At 41.7% G+C, this 15417-nt stretch overlaps 1 protein-coding gene across 2 annotated transcripts in view; it reads left to right on the top strand.

Annotated features, from left to right (window-relative positions):
- abcc3 (ATP-binding cassette, sub-family C (CFTR/MRP), member 3) overlaps positions 1 to 15417 on the top strand; it is a 139911-nt gene that overhangs the window by 100898 nt on the left and 23596 nt on the right. For both annotated transcript variants that reach the window (XM_060939630.1, XM_060939631.1), the window contains exons 16-22: positions 3445 to 3571; positions 3680 to 3856; positions 3997 to 4164; positions 9454 to 9637; positions 11424 to 11532; positions 13874 to 14027; positions 14254 to 14461. In XM_060939630.1, the coding sequence (XP_060795613.1) occupies positions 3445 to 3571; positions 3680 to 3856; positions 3997 to 4164; positions 9454 to 9637; positions 11424 to 11532; positions 13874 to 14027; positions 14254 to 14461 (1127 nt within the window). The remainder of the gene's footprint in view (positions 1 to 3444; positions 3572 to 3679; positions 3857 to 3996; positions 4165 to 9453; positions 9638 to 11423; positions 11533 to 13873; positions 14028 to 14253; positions 14462 to 15417) is intronic.

Below are 15417 nucleotides of genomic sequence, written 5' to 3'. Positions count from 1 at the left end.
TTTTTTTTTTTAAATAGAACAGTTAATGAATTTAAGGCCACATGACCCTAAATTCCCCGCTGTTTTTTCCTGCTTCACCATGACTCAATTCAAGATATTACATCATGCATGACGTGGTGGGCTTTCCCCATTTGTACAAGGCATTGTGGGATACAAATTTGAAACAGGAGAGAAAATGGAGGACGTGAGCGCGCGAATGAAACGTGAAAGACCGATTACAGTAACAGAAAGCGAGAAGAAAAGACATTATGTTGCGAAGGAAAGGAAACGCAGGACCAAACTAATAATCGGTGCTCAGCGAACACCTTGGTGTGATCAGCTGTTCGTTTAGCGACAGAATGATGGAACTGTCAGTGTCCAGTGCAGTCTACAGGTCAAGGTAAACCTGTAGATGGCAGTAATGCAACACTGTGGATGCCAGCTGCTGTAAAACCCTAAAGATGAAGAAGACGACAAAGGTAAACCTGTGCATGCGCACACGGACTTCCTTTGTCTGCTTGACTGTGCAAAGCGAGCGATTTCATGCACATTATTTGCTCGGGGAATCCCCTCAAATTAAATAACTTCCCAGCCACAGAATGGCCTGGGTTTTTTTTTTTTGTCTTTTTTTTTTTTTTTAGATATTACAGATTACGTATATCACAATGACCAAATTTCAGAGGGAACTAAATTTCACAGATTTTATGAAATCGAAAGGCTGTCTAGCTTTAAAAGCATGACAGGTGCTTGAAAAACATAAGGGCAAACCATGCTGTCTTCTTTACATTCACACCAGCAACACCTACTGAAGGAATCACATATCACAGACAGAAATTTGAAGGATGGCACAAAAAGAGAGCGATACAAAAAAAGTTTAGTTTACTTTTTCACTTGCACTATGATAATGCATCTCATTATCTCTAGCCGCTTTATCCTGTTCTACAGGGTCGCAGGCAAGCTGGAGCCTATCCCAGCTGACTACGGGCAAAAGGCGGGGTACACCCTGGACAAGTCGCCAGGTCATCACAGGGCTGACACATAGACACAAACAACCATTCACACCTACGGTCAATTTAGAGCCACCAGTTAACCTAACCTGCATGTCTTTGAACTGTGGGGGAAACCAGAGCACCCGGAGGAAACCCACGCAGACACGGGGAGAACATTTAAACTCCGCACAGAAAGGCCCTCGCCGGCCACGGGGTTCGAACCCAGGACCTTCGATAGCGCTAACCACTACACCAACGTGCCATCCATGATAATGCATGGGGGGGAAGGCACCTGAAAACTCCTGCCTGGCAAAAGTGAAATATACTAAACATTTGACCTGTTACATTTCACAGAAGGGGCTTGATACACTATATGGCCAAAATTGTTTGGACACCTGAGCATCACAGGCATACAGGCTTGTTGAACACACTATTCCAAAACCATGGACATTGATCTCTATCACATCCTGCACACTTTTAAGAAAGAATTTCCAATCATTTTTAGAACATGGCTCTGGGGAGTTGCTCATTCAGCCACAAGGTCCGGTACTGATGTCGGGCAAAACGGCCTGGTGGGCAGTTGGCATTCCAGTTCATGGTAAAGGTGTTGAGTGGGGCTAAGGGCAGGGCTCTGTGCAGGTCACTCGAGTTCTTCCATATCAGCCTGTCCGACTGTGTCTTTATGGGCCATTTTCTGGTGAAGGGAAATCATAAAGCTATAGCATTCAGTCCTTTGAGACAATTGTGTGTTTCCAACTTTGTTGCTACGAACAGTTTTACACTCAAATCTCCATCATTGAACAGTGGATAACTTCAACACAATTGACTTCACGTTAACTATAATGAATTTAGAAATGACTCCTACTCATAAGTTGCTTATTTTTTTTCAAGCATTAAGAGCATTTTTCACAAATTGCTACTGTCATTTTGCTGGTTTGTTTACATTCTAAGAGGAAATTATTTTGTCGGACATTTTGTATAAAGTTTTTATTTATCGAATTTGCTAAAAATAAAATTGCTCTGTTTCTCAAAATACAGTGAATGTGGATAGAATAAAACAGTAATTCCACTCAATCTTGTCGTACATGGCTTATACCCAAATTGGTGCTACGCACCTCGTCAGCTATCAGCTCATGTACGACTTGATTTTGTGGAATAACTGTTAATTATTCCCCTTTTATAACTGTAGAATATATAGTCAAAAAGTACAATTGTGTAAACAGTAACTTATGGGCTTATAATAGAATAGAATGCCTTTAGTGTATAATGACAATAAAGGCATTCTATTCTATTCTATTCTATTCTATTCTATTCTATTCTATTATATTATATTATATTATATTATATTACATTATATTATATTATAAGCCCATAAGTTACTGTTTACACAATTGTACTTTTTGACTATATATTCTACAGTTATAAAAGGGGAATAATTAACAGTTATTCCACAAAATCAAGTCGTACATGAGCTGATAGCTGACGAGGTGCGTAGCACCAATTTGGGTATAAGCCATGTATGACAAGATTGAGTGGAATTACTGTTTTATTCTATCCACATTCACTGGATTTTGAGAAACAGCAATTTTATTTTTATTTTTAGCAAATTCGATAAATAAAAACTTTATACAAAATGTCCGACAAAATAATTTCCTCTTAGAATGTAAACAAACCAGCAAAATGACAGTAGCAATTTGTGAAAAATGCTCTTAATGCTTGAAAAAAAAAAGATACATTCCTACCATCAAATACTTTTTATTCCACATTTTGTTGCCTTTTTTGTATCTTTGGGGTTTTGCTTTCGTCCTCGGTTAGTTCAGCAACACACTCTGCCATTTTGTTTTCCTCTACTCACAGTATATGAGCTGATAGCCTAGTAGTAGAGTAGCCAATCAGAATGCGCAATTGCTCATATCCAGTAAATGTGGAGAGAATAATTTATAATTATCTGACACTATGTGGTGTCACACAGATGAGGATGGGTTCCCCTTTGAGTCATTCTCTCAAGGTTTCTTCCTCATGTCGTCTCAAGGAGTTTTTCTTTGCCACCATTGCCTCTGGCTCGCTCATTAGGGAGAAATGTATACATTTAAAATGTATTTCTGGAATTTATACATTTCCGGAAAGCTGCTTTGTGGCAATGTCCATTGTTAAAAAACGCTATACAAAACAAATTGAATTGAATTGAATGGAATTAAACTTTGTGGCAACAGTTTATGGAATGCATGGGTGTGATGGTCAGGTGTCCACAAATCTTTGGCTTTATAATGTTTTTTTATGTCATAGTAATACAGTATGTGTAATGTAAATTTAATAGTTTCATGAGATCAGTGAAGTTGATCCTGTTTGTCAAGATTAATGTCGAGGCAGTGCTTATATGATTTCATAGCGTAGCTTATTCCTTACTATAACAATTACTTATATTTCATTTAAATTGATTTGTGATATACATATCTATCTATATGCTGTGTTCCAGCATTAATGTGATGGTGCCTCAGGGCTCAGTGTTAGCAGTGGTGGGTCATGTGGGATGTGGGAAAACTTCTCTTGTGTCAGCTCTGCTAGGAGAGATGGAGAAGCTAGATGGACAGATCTCCATAAGAGTGGGTGCATTCTTCTCATATCTTATCTTATATCAGGTGTACTCCTAATGGCCAGTTTACTGTCCTACCTAAAATTGCACCGTGGACTGAACAATCCTCTTGTGCTAGGGTTCCGTGGCTTATGTGCCACAGCAGGCGTGGATCCAGAACGCCACACTGAGAGACAACATCCTGTTCGGCAAGCCCTACATAGAGGAGAAGTACCGCCGTGTGCTGGATGCCTGCGCCCTTACCCCTGACCTTGATGTACTTCCAGGAGGTGACCAAACAGAGATAGGAGAGAAGGTACAGAGGCTTTCTGTCTTAGTTACCTAAATACTGGGCCTTTTATTCATTTATTTTTATTAAACAGAACATAAGCATCTTGCGTTTGTCTGTTTTCCTGATAAGTCTTTAAGAAATATGATGATGATGTGTTTGTGCAGGGAATTAATCTTTCTGGAGGTCAGAGGCAGAGGGTGAGTCTGGCCAGAGCTCTGTACAGTGAGGCAGATCTTTACCTCCTGGATGACCCGCTGTCTGCTGTCGATGCCCATGTCGCCAAGCACATCTTTGACAACGTCATTGGGCCAGAGGGAGCGCTCCGTCAAAAGGTAGACAACTTAAGATCACAGGCATGAGGAATCAAAGATGTTACAAGAATAAATGGATGTTATACACTTCTTGTATTTGTTTATGATGGACAATGGTTAAGGTTTATTGCGTCCCAGGTTTATTATGTTTGTGGTTGGTGTGTCTGCTGGACTCTTATCTGGCAACATCAGAGCTACCTCAGGAACACAGTGTTTATCTGTTTTGCATGGATAAAAATAATCCTGCTCTTTACATGCCTGCTGTATATGTTGAAGTGTTCGGCAGCATACAATGCCAGGATATTGTCAGCTTAGCTTTAAAAATAGGAATAGCTCTTGAATCAGACAGCCGGTAATGCTATATTAGCTAGCTAACTTTAGCCATCAAAACAACTTTGGTCAATCTAAAACACAACTCCGTACTAAAACAGCAAAGAATATGTTTGCTGCAAAATAGACCTTAATGTACTTTAAATTATGCTTTTAGTCTTCCATTGGAATTATAGCATCGTCTTTCCTGAGTGGAACAGGTACAACTAAATGTTATGTTTAAATGTTGGTAAATAATTCGGTAGTAAATTAGAAATCAGTATCCTTATGCTTTCCAAATAAAAAGGCATTTGTTTGTAAGAAATATGCAAACATTAACCAAAAATGCTATCTAGAATTTCTAGAATTTTATTGTGCAAGTTGAATATTTAAATAATACTGGCTGGATTTTTTTCATGGTATATCAGATATATTCCATTCAGCTAGCATGATATTAACGCTACGTTCACACTGCAAGGCTTAATGCTCAATTCCGATTTTTTTGTGAAATCCGATTTTTTTGTGAGGTCGTTCACATTAACAAATATATGCGACTTGTATGTGATCCTCAGTATGAACGAAAAGCGACCTAAAAGTGTTCCGCATGCGCATTGCAGGATACGACGACGTCACACGCAGTGAGCATGGCCAGTGTTTACGGAAGTAAAACCGCCCGGTTGCGGTATGACCCATCCAATCTAGCTTGAATAGCTGCATCCCCCCAAATGGAAATCAGCTCCCTAACCTCCGCGTCCTTCCATTGAGAAGATTCAGAACCTTCACAGCCCGAAGCGTCCCTCGCATTGATGTCATGCGCAGGGGCGCAGATACGTTTTTTGAACTGGGGGGGGACAAAGCTGCCAGCAAACCAACCCCAACCCTGATATGCCTGTCAAACTTGTTGTGGGTTACCATAGCAACCAAGCTCAAGCTCGCAACCTGTGCAGTCTGTGCAGCTCAACCAACCGAATATCAGCCTTTGTTTTATGTGAGTTGTTGCAACTATGTATACACTGCTGTGCACCTCAATAAACCGAATGGTAATTAGTCTTTTGATTTTTCCGTGAGGTTTGCCTTATGCAAAGAAAGACAGCATAGACGTTTTTTCCTCCCTATAAGTGGGGGGGACCGAACGAGGTGAATTTAAATCTGGGTGGGACGAGTCCCACCCTCTATCTGTGCCCGTGATTATGCGCCATGTTGTTGTAACTTTTTTTGAGAGACCCGCCGCCTACTTCAGCGCAGAATAGTGACGTTTGTGGCTTGTTGATGACGTGTAAGTCGGATGAATGCGACCTGGCGGTTCAGACTGAAGTCGCATATGAAAAGAGCGGATAGGAATCGGAATTAGGACCACATATCCAAACGGCCTGGGTCGGATTTGAAAAAATCGGATCTGTGTCGTTCATATTGTCAATAAAAGATCGGATACAGGTCACATATGGGCGAAAAGATCGGATTTGAGTCACTTCAGCCTGCAGTGTGAACGTAGCCTAAATGAGTCAAAGATGAGTTCAGTATCATGCTAGCTGAAAGGAATCTGATAGACCACGAAAAAAAGCTAGCCATTATTATTATTATTATTATTATTATTATTATTATACATACACACTCTTCATATTAGCATTCTCAAAGGCCAATGCGAGCTTACTCACAACTCAATGCTGTTAGCGCAGCAGTCCAGTTAGCCGCGTGTAGCATTGAGCAGGAGCGTTAGTGAAGGCCAACGCGAGCTTACCTGCGACTCGGTGCTGTTAGCGCAGCAGTCCAGTTACCTTCTAGCCAGTGTAGCGTTGAGCAGGAGCATTAGCGAAGGCCAATGGTAGCTTAGCTGTGACTCGTTGCTGTTAGCGCAGCAGTCCCGTTCCCTTCCAGCCAGTGTAGCATTGAGCACGAGCGTGAGCGAAGGCCAACGCTAGCTTATTCACAACTCTGCGCTGTTAGTGCGGCAGTCCCATTACCTTCCAGCTGGTGTAGTGTTAGCGAAGGCCAATGCTAGCAGAGACAAGCCGAATATTATTATTATTAATTTTCCTGTGTAATTTAATTAGTTACTTTTAAAATCAACATCGACAGCTACACACAATGAAGAAGAAGAAAGAAGAAACCTTTATTTGTCACATGCACACTTCAAGCACAGTGAAATTCATCCTTTGCATTTAAAACATTTGAAGCAGTGAATACATGCACATACACCCAGAGCAGTGGGCAGCCACACTAGAGCACCCGGGGAGCAGTCAGGGGTCAGGTACCTTGCTCAAGGGCACTTCAGCCCAAGGCCGCCCCATGTTAACCTAACTGCATGCCTTTGGACTGTGAGGGAAACCAGAGCACCCGGAGGAAACCCACGCAGACACAGGGAGAACATGCAAACTCCACACAGAAAGGCCCTCGCCGACCGCTGGGTTTGAACCCGGAACCTTCTTGCTGTGAGGCGACCGTGCTAACCACTACACCACCGTGCCGCCATGTTTGTTTACAAATTGTCACAGATGCTCACTAATGCAGTAGTTTTATGTCTCCGACGTGTGACATTGTGTTGTCTTGACAACGTGCAATATTGTAACAATATTGCACGGTCATTCTCCATTGGGTAGAGTGGTGTAATACACGTAGGATAATTGATATGCTAACAATATTGCATGCTATCAGCAAACCCTCTAGAAGGGAATAGAATTCATATTGTTTTATTCCATGGAAAAAGTGGGTTGTGTGTATAATAATTAAATAATATTGGCTGGCTTTGAGTGGTATATCAGATATATTCCATTCAGCTAGCATGATACTGGATGAATTGAAGGCAAGTTCAGTATCATGCTAGCTGAATGGAATATATCTGATCGACCACGAAAAAAAGCCAGCCAATATTATTATTATTATACATACATATTCCTTTCGGGTGTTCAATGTGTCTTTCTCTTTCAAACTAATCTCAAAATCTTCCTTATTTAACGAAGCAAACCTGGCGGCCATGTTTGTTTACAAATTGTCACAGTCGCTCACTAGCTGGACTCTCTGGTGACGGTGGCAGAGAAGAGATCTATGGACAAACTATTGAACATCATGGACGATGCCAGTCACCCTCTGCACACCGTCATCAGCAACCAGAGGAGCCTGTTCAGTGACAGAATGCTCCTTCCCAAGTGCAGGACGAACAGACTCAAAAACTCCTTTGTCCCTCACGCCATCAGACTGTACAACTCCTCTCTGGGGGGGAGGGAGGAGGGGTAACAGGAGGACAGAGGACGGGAAGGAGCAGTAGCCTAGCCTAGCCTAACAATAAGCAATACCGGACAATGTGCAATATAAAGTACAATATCTTTCCTGCTCCCCCCCCCCCCCCCCCCCACTTACCCTAACCCCACTTCTCCCCCTTCCCCCCCGCCTCTCTTCCCCATAACTTATTCTTTTATATTTGTACATGTAAATACTTTATTTTAATTTATCTAGAAGTTTTTCTCTATTTCTATTCTCTGTTTATCTGTAATCATGCTGCTGGAATCTTAATTTCCCTGAGGGAACCCTCCCAAAGGGATCAATAAAGTTTTATCTAATCTAATCTAAGTTTTATGTCTCCGACATGTGACGTCATGTTGTCTTGACAACCATGCAGTATCGTAAACCATATTCAACACTCATTCTCCATTGAGTAGAGTAACGTAATACACATAGGATAAGCGATATGCAGACAATATTGCATGCTATCAGTAAACCCTCTAGAAGGGAATAGAATACATATTGTTTTATTCCATGGAAAAAGTGGGTTGTGTGTATAATAATTAAATAATATTGGCTGGCTTTGAGTGGTATATCAGATATATTCCATTCAGCTAGCATGATACTGGATGAATTGAAGGCAAGTTCAGTATCATGCTAGCTGAATGGAATATATCTGATCGACCACGAAAAAAAGCCAGCCAATATTATTATTATTATACATACACATTCCTTTCAGGTGTTCAATGTGTCTTTCTCTTTCAAACTAATCTCAAAATCTTCCGTATTTAACGAAGCAAACCTGGCGGCCATGTTTGTTTACAAATTGTCACAGTCGCTCACTAGCTGGACTCTCTGGTGACGGTGGCAGAGAAGAGATCTATGGACAAACTACTGAACATCATGGACGATGCCAGTCACCCTCTGCACACCGTCATCAGCAACCAGAGGAGCCTGTTCAGTGACAGAATGCTCCTTCCCAAGTGCAGGACGAACAGACTCAAAAACTCCTTTGTCCCTCACGCCATCAGACTGTACAACTCCTCTCTGGGGGGGAGGGAGGAGGGGTAACAGGAGGACAGAGGACGGGAAGGAGCAGTAGCCTAGCCTAGCCTAACAATAAGCAATACCGGACAATGTGCAATATAAAGTACAATATCTTTCCTGCTCCCCCCCCCCCCCCCCCCACTTATCCTAACCCCACTTCTCCCCCTTCCCCCCCGCCTCTCTTCCCCATAACTTATTCTTTTATATTTGTACATGTAAATACTTAATTTATTTTAATTTATCTAGAAGTTTTTCTCTATTTCTATTCTCTGTTTATCTGTAATGATGCTGCTGGAATCTTAATTTCCCTGAGGGAACCCTCCCAAAGAGATCAATAAAGTTTTATCTAATCTAATCTAAGTTTTATGTCTCCGACATGTGACGTCATGTTGTCTTGACAACCATGCAGTATCGTAAACCATATTCAACACTCATTCTCCATTGAGTAGAGTAACGTAATACACATAGGATAAGCGATATGCAAACAATATTGCATGCTATCAAACCAAATTAATGAAACCCACCAGAAGGGAATAGAACACAGTTTTATTCCATTTAAAAAGTGTTCTGTATGTATAATAATGTGATATATTGTATAAAAGTTCATGAGCACATACCTATGGAACATACAATACATCGTAACACTGAAATAAAGACCTGTACAGTCTATGCCAGTGTAACTGTGCTCACAATGATCTGAGCAGTTGTGATTGAGTGTAAGTGTGTTTCATGGTGCAGACAAGAATCCTGGTGACCCACAGCATCAGCTTCCTGCCCCAGGTGGATAACATCATGGTGCTTGTGGAGGGCAGGGTATCAGAGATGGGATCTTATCAGGACTTGCTCAAAGAGAATGGAACCTTCGCTGAGTTCCTGAGGAACTACTCTCTAGAGGACATAATGGAGGATGACGAAATCACAGGTATACAAGACAGTATACAATACAGTGAGAGAAAATTATTTCCACTTGGTGTCTCACAGCACCAGACATTAGCAAGAGAAAATATCAGAGTTTTCATTGCGGAGCAAACAGATCATCAAGATCTTTCCAACATTTAGTTTGCATGCATTTTCACAGCCATGAAATTTAACAAGTCCATGTTCAAGGATACACACACACACACCAACTAAACAACAACTCATTTCACAGTGGATAAATAGAAGAAAAAGATTCGTTTCTGATTTTCTCCCAGCCAACTTCACTGGATTATATTCTCAGTTCTACGTAAAGGCTCAAATTTTTATTCGAAAATAATGTTGTTAATTACAATTTCTGACCTCCCCTGAGCTCTCATGACTAAACTGAATCGATGAAATAAATAAAATGATGACTATTATCAGGCCACGTAATCTCTTAGTTTTTCCCAGCTGTAATTGTGTTGTGTAGACAGCTGAGGGTGCAACAATGTACGACAGTGGGAATAATGTGAAGTAGCACAGCTGTAATGCTGTGGAAACAAACAAAAAAAACCAAATGATGGTACAATTGGCTGCACAAATGAATTTAACAAGAAATTAGAGATCTCTTTTGACAAACTGCCAAAAGCTAAAGGGAAAAAAACAGAAAAATGGATGTAGGAAATGTTCATAAAAGTTGATTAAGAAAAGGCTTATTTGTTATGCACTTTTTTTATTTTTAATAGGAATATTTTAGTTAATAGGCTACTGTACTTTACTCCAACCGTGAGCTGGCCTAGTGGTTAGTGTGTCTGCCTCTCAAGTGGGAGATCGTGAATTCTACTTGCAGTCGGGTCATACCAAAGACCATCATAAAAACGGTACCTACTGCTGTCTGGCAAGGTACGCTGCAATACAGGTGTGAGTAGAGAGTCAAACTCTCGCAGTTACCAGAGGACTAGCCCCCCCACACACTGTAACCCTAGCTACGGAAAAGGAGATCGGCACCACCCAATGCGCCTTAAGGGCCTGGTTAGTACTGGGACGGGAGACTGCCTGGCAAGACCAGGGCATGGCATGGGAAGAACTTTACTCCAACCTTTACAAATGTGGGCATATAATTATTATTGGTTATTAAGAAAATGAAACAAAAGGGTTTTTTTATTTAATAAAAGGAATATTTAAGTTGATAAAGAATAGGAAAGTAAATGCTGCATTTTTTTGTGAATAAAATTTTCTTAATTTAACATATTTTCAAAATATCAAATCGTGAACCATGAATCGAATCAACTTATGGATTGGGTGAATGGCTAATATGGCGTGAAAAAGTGTCGTTGCTTTCTAGTAATGCAGATTAGTATTCCAAAAAAGCTGTGGATATTATTAGTCAACAGTGACACTTACTCGGGTCCTGGCTCTTGTTGGGTTTAATCTGCTCTGGAAACAGACAAAATGGAGGTTATCCTTTCTACTATTCATCTATATGTGTCTGTGAAACAAACCCTGTTGAAATTGAGGTGTGTAACTGAAGATTATGAGGAAGAAATTGGAGACACCAGACAACCCGTGAGATACAGATTGACAAATAAGTCCCTGCAACCTCTCTGTGCAGTTCTCCTTGATCTAGACCTGTCGCATTACCTGGCCCTGGCCCTGACCTGGACCGGTTGCAATTTATAGTTCAAAATGATACAATATTATACTGCAATCTGACTAGTTATTATCTCTTCAACATGGGTACAAATTTTTTCCCCTTTTGAGAAAAATAAGAGTTTATTCTTCTCATTTGGACATGTATCTGTCTGTTGCAGAGGTGCTGATTGACGAGGAAGAGTTATTCCCTGATGATGCTCTCAGTATCCACGCCGATATGGTGGACCAAGAACCTGCAGTCAATGAGGCTCGAAGACAGTTTATGAGGTAGCCTCTTTACCTTTTACTGTCTTTTTTGCTTTTCCACTTGAGTATCATCCTTTTTCAGCTTCATAAATCAATACAAAATCTTTACGCCATGTGGCACTTCAGGAATTGGACAATTACTGGCCAGCCATTCCTCCACTGATGACACTTCTGTGCTGTTTTTAAACAGATGCTAAATGTGGCAGATGCTTCCAGAATCCAGTGTATATTAGATATGTGGGTTATGGTTCTCAGCAGCGTTTTAGTCGAGTCACTAAACCTCAAGTCCGAGCCCAGTCTTGAGTCCCCAGTGTTCAAGTCCAAGTCATTAAAGAAAATTTTGAATCGAGTCCGCTATTGATCCGAGTTGAGTCCAAGAACAAGACTCCAGCTGCACCATTTGACGGTGGCTGTTGCTGCCTTTATGTGAAACCGTTTCTGCTGCTGTGTTGGACTGACGTCACTGCTCAACTGCCCTATTTTAGTTAATAGGCTACAAATAAAAAGCTTGTTCATTGCTCAGCAAGCTCCGCCCACTCTCAACAGGGCAGATAATATGAGAGAGGGTTAAAGGTGGGGTACGAGATTTTGGAATAACGGTTCCTGCAAGCCATATTTTGAAAATAAACAAGCCCGCCCTCGCCATGCTCCCACCCCCCGCGTCTCATTAAGTTAGAGTGTAGAGAGCTTGGGAAAATAGCTCAAACTTTCTCATTTAAACTGTGTTTTCAGCCCCAATTTTCACTCCACACACACAATTTTCTCAAAAGTAGTAGCCACACTTGTGCTGATTCACACAATGTGTCTACCTACACAATAGGACTTGCAGTTTTTGAATGAGAAGCCTGAAAGTGAGGAGAGGACAGGCGCCCAGCCCCATAGACTGCCATTATAAACTTGGCAGAAAAGTCACTCGTTTTTAACTCACTCTAGTGACCTCATTTTTTGCACTACAGACAAAAACATTATATCAGTGTGTTCAGGAGAGCCTTGTGGCGCTCACTGTGAAAGAATTTTGTGAATATCTCCTTCCGTTTTCGTGTAAATCCCCATTGTTTGGAGGGACCTTTTTCTGTGCATTTCTGTCTCTCCCTGCTGAGCGCGGGTTGGGGGAGGGGCTGCTCGCTCTCTCACACATGCGCGCACACACACACACACACACACACAGAAGGGACGGGCTGCTCACGGGCTTCAGTCTGATTGATGTGTCAGTATCCAATCATTTTGAGGTGGTACCTTGATAGGATTTGATGGCCTTTTTCCTTTATTTTACACTGTAGACTGGATTAAAATATTTCGTTTTTGGGTCAAACCTTCTATTGTACTGCTTGCAACATGGGTGTGAGGAGCTTTTCAAGCAATATGGTAAAAAATACTCCTGAAAAAAAATCTCATACCCCACCTTTAACACTTGCTAGTTCATCAGTCAGCAAGCAAACCCCGCTATCAACAGAGCAATGAACATAGCGTGTCACTTCCTTCTCTGGGTGGAGTCTTACCAAATGACGATTGAAGTTCGAAGTCGTTCCCATCGTCTCCTTGATAGTTCTTCTACATATGGAACACATAGCAGTGCATTTTTTCCCCACTACACGAGAAGTCTGTATAAGCAAAGCGGACAATCCTAGGGGCTTCTCTCCAGGCATTTTAGCGCCATAAATGTTAGTTTGTTCCTCTACATGACCTATGAACAGATGAATGTGTGTTCTCTTGCACAAAATTAGTATAAAAATTAATGTAGATATAAATATCTCATCTCATTTCATTATCTGTAGCCGCTTTATCCTGTTCTACAGGGTCGCAGGCAAGCTGGAGCCTATCCCAGCTGACTACGGGTGAAAGGCGGGGTACACCCTGGACAAGTCGCCAGGTCATCACAGGGCTGACACATAGACATAGACAACCATTCACACTCACATTCACACCTATGGTCAATTTAGAGTCACCAGTTAACCTAACCTGCATGTCTTTGGACTGTGGGGGAAACCGGAGCACCCGGAAGAAACCCACGCGGACACGGGAAGAACATGCAAACTCCACACAGAAAGGCCCTCATCGGCCACGGGGCTCGAACCCAGACCTTCTTGCTGTGAGGCGACAGCGCTAACCACTACACCGCCGTGCCGCCCAGATCCGAGTCCTCGTCTCCAGATCCGAAAAAATCTGAGTCCTCATCTCCAGTTTACAAGTCCGAATGCAGTTAATGCACAAGTCCGAATCCATGTCAGAGTCATCAGTGCTCAAGTCCATGTCAAGTCACGAGTTCTTTAAAATTAGGGCACGAGTCGGACTCAAGTACGAGTCCTGGACTCGAGTACTACAAGTCTGGTTCTCAGTATTGGTTCTTTGTCTGCTCTTACAGGCAAATGAGCATCATGTCTAATGATTTGGAGAGCCCAAGGACGAAATCAGTACGCAAACGGCGCTTAAGCGAGAGAAAGCATGGCGAGCCACCACAGGAGAAGGAGTCCAAAGTAGAGAAGCTTATCCAGGCTGAGACTGCGGAGACAGGCCGGGTCGGTGCTCAGTGCTTCCCTCACCTTTTGTTTTAATCAAAACTTGTACTGAACTTTGATATTGTCATTTTGTTATTAATTCTGAATTCAAAAAGGATGTGGAAGATTATACTTTATATACTAGAAATAAAGAGGCCCTGTCAGTTTGCGAACAGGTCACTGCTTGGCTGAATTGGAGCTCCAGTATATTTACACTGTGTTGTACTACATGCTTCATTTTTTTTAGGTGAAACTCAAGGTTTATTGGGAGTATGTGAAAGCTGTGGGGCTGTTGATGTCCATTTTCATCTGCTTCCTGTATGGCGCTCAGAGTGCAGCAGCTATCGGAGCCAACATCTGGCTCACCGTGTGGACTAATGACACCAAGAGCAACACGACAAACGACAATGTACCAATGAGAGTGGGGGTGTATGCAGCACTGGGCATTACACAAGGTATGGCCCAGGTTACATATTACCGTGGTACTTGATTTCATCTGCAGGTGGCTTCCACATGTAGCACAGGGCGTTATACTGAGCGAGCTGGCAAATTGGTCAGAAGTGTTTGATTGATAATTATTGATTTTGATCTCCGAAATATTTAAACATATTTTAAATGTTTAGTCAAAACCGAAAAGAAAAAAAGTACAAATGTTATGCTTTTCAGAATCTTAATATATGCAATGGAATCATTTATTATTATCTTTCTGTGGTGTTGGTAGGGCAGGATGGTGGTGCTACAGGTAACATCATCACCTCAACATCTCCAGGATGCCCATTTCAGTTTATTAATATTCTAAAACTCTTTTAATGTGCACATGTACACTCACTGACCACTTTATTAGGAACATGTACATTTCCTCATTCATGCAATTATCCAATCAAGCAGCAGCAGAGCAGTGCATTAGATCATGCAGACACAGAGCTTCAGTTAATATTAATATCAAACATAAGAACGAGGGAAAATGTGATCTTTGACTATGTCATGGTTGTTGGTGTCAGACAGGCCTGTTTTGGAATGTCAGAAACTGCTGATCTGGGATTTTTATGTGCAACAATCAACAGTTTACAGATGGGTTTGGGTGTGGGGGAAGAAAAAAAATAACTTGTTGATTAGAGAGGTCAGAGAAGACTGGCCAGACTGGTTCAAGCTGCCAGGAGGGTTATGGTAACTCATATAACTGCTCTTTACACCCATGATGAGCAGAAAAGCATCTCAGAACGTATAAGGCTACGTTTACATTAGACCGTATCTGTCTCGTTTTCTTCGCGGATGCACTGTCTGTTTACATTAAACCGCCTGGAAACGCTGGGAAACGGGAATCCGCCAGCGTCCACGTATTCAATCCAGATCGTGTCAGCTCCGGTGCTGTGTAAACATTGAGAATACGCGGATACGCTGTGCTGAGCTC

Source organism: Neoarius graeffei, chromosome 14 (assembly GCF_027579695.1).
Source record: "Neoarius graeffei isolate fNeoGra1 chromosome 14, fNeoGra1.pri, whole genome shotgun sequence".
NCBI lineage: Eukaryota > Metazoa > Chordata > Actinopteri > Siluriformes > Ariidae > Neoarius > Neoarius graeffei.
This window is presented reverse-complemented; position numbering and strand designations above follow the sequence as displayed.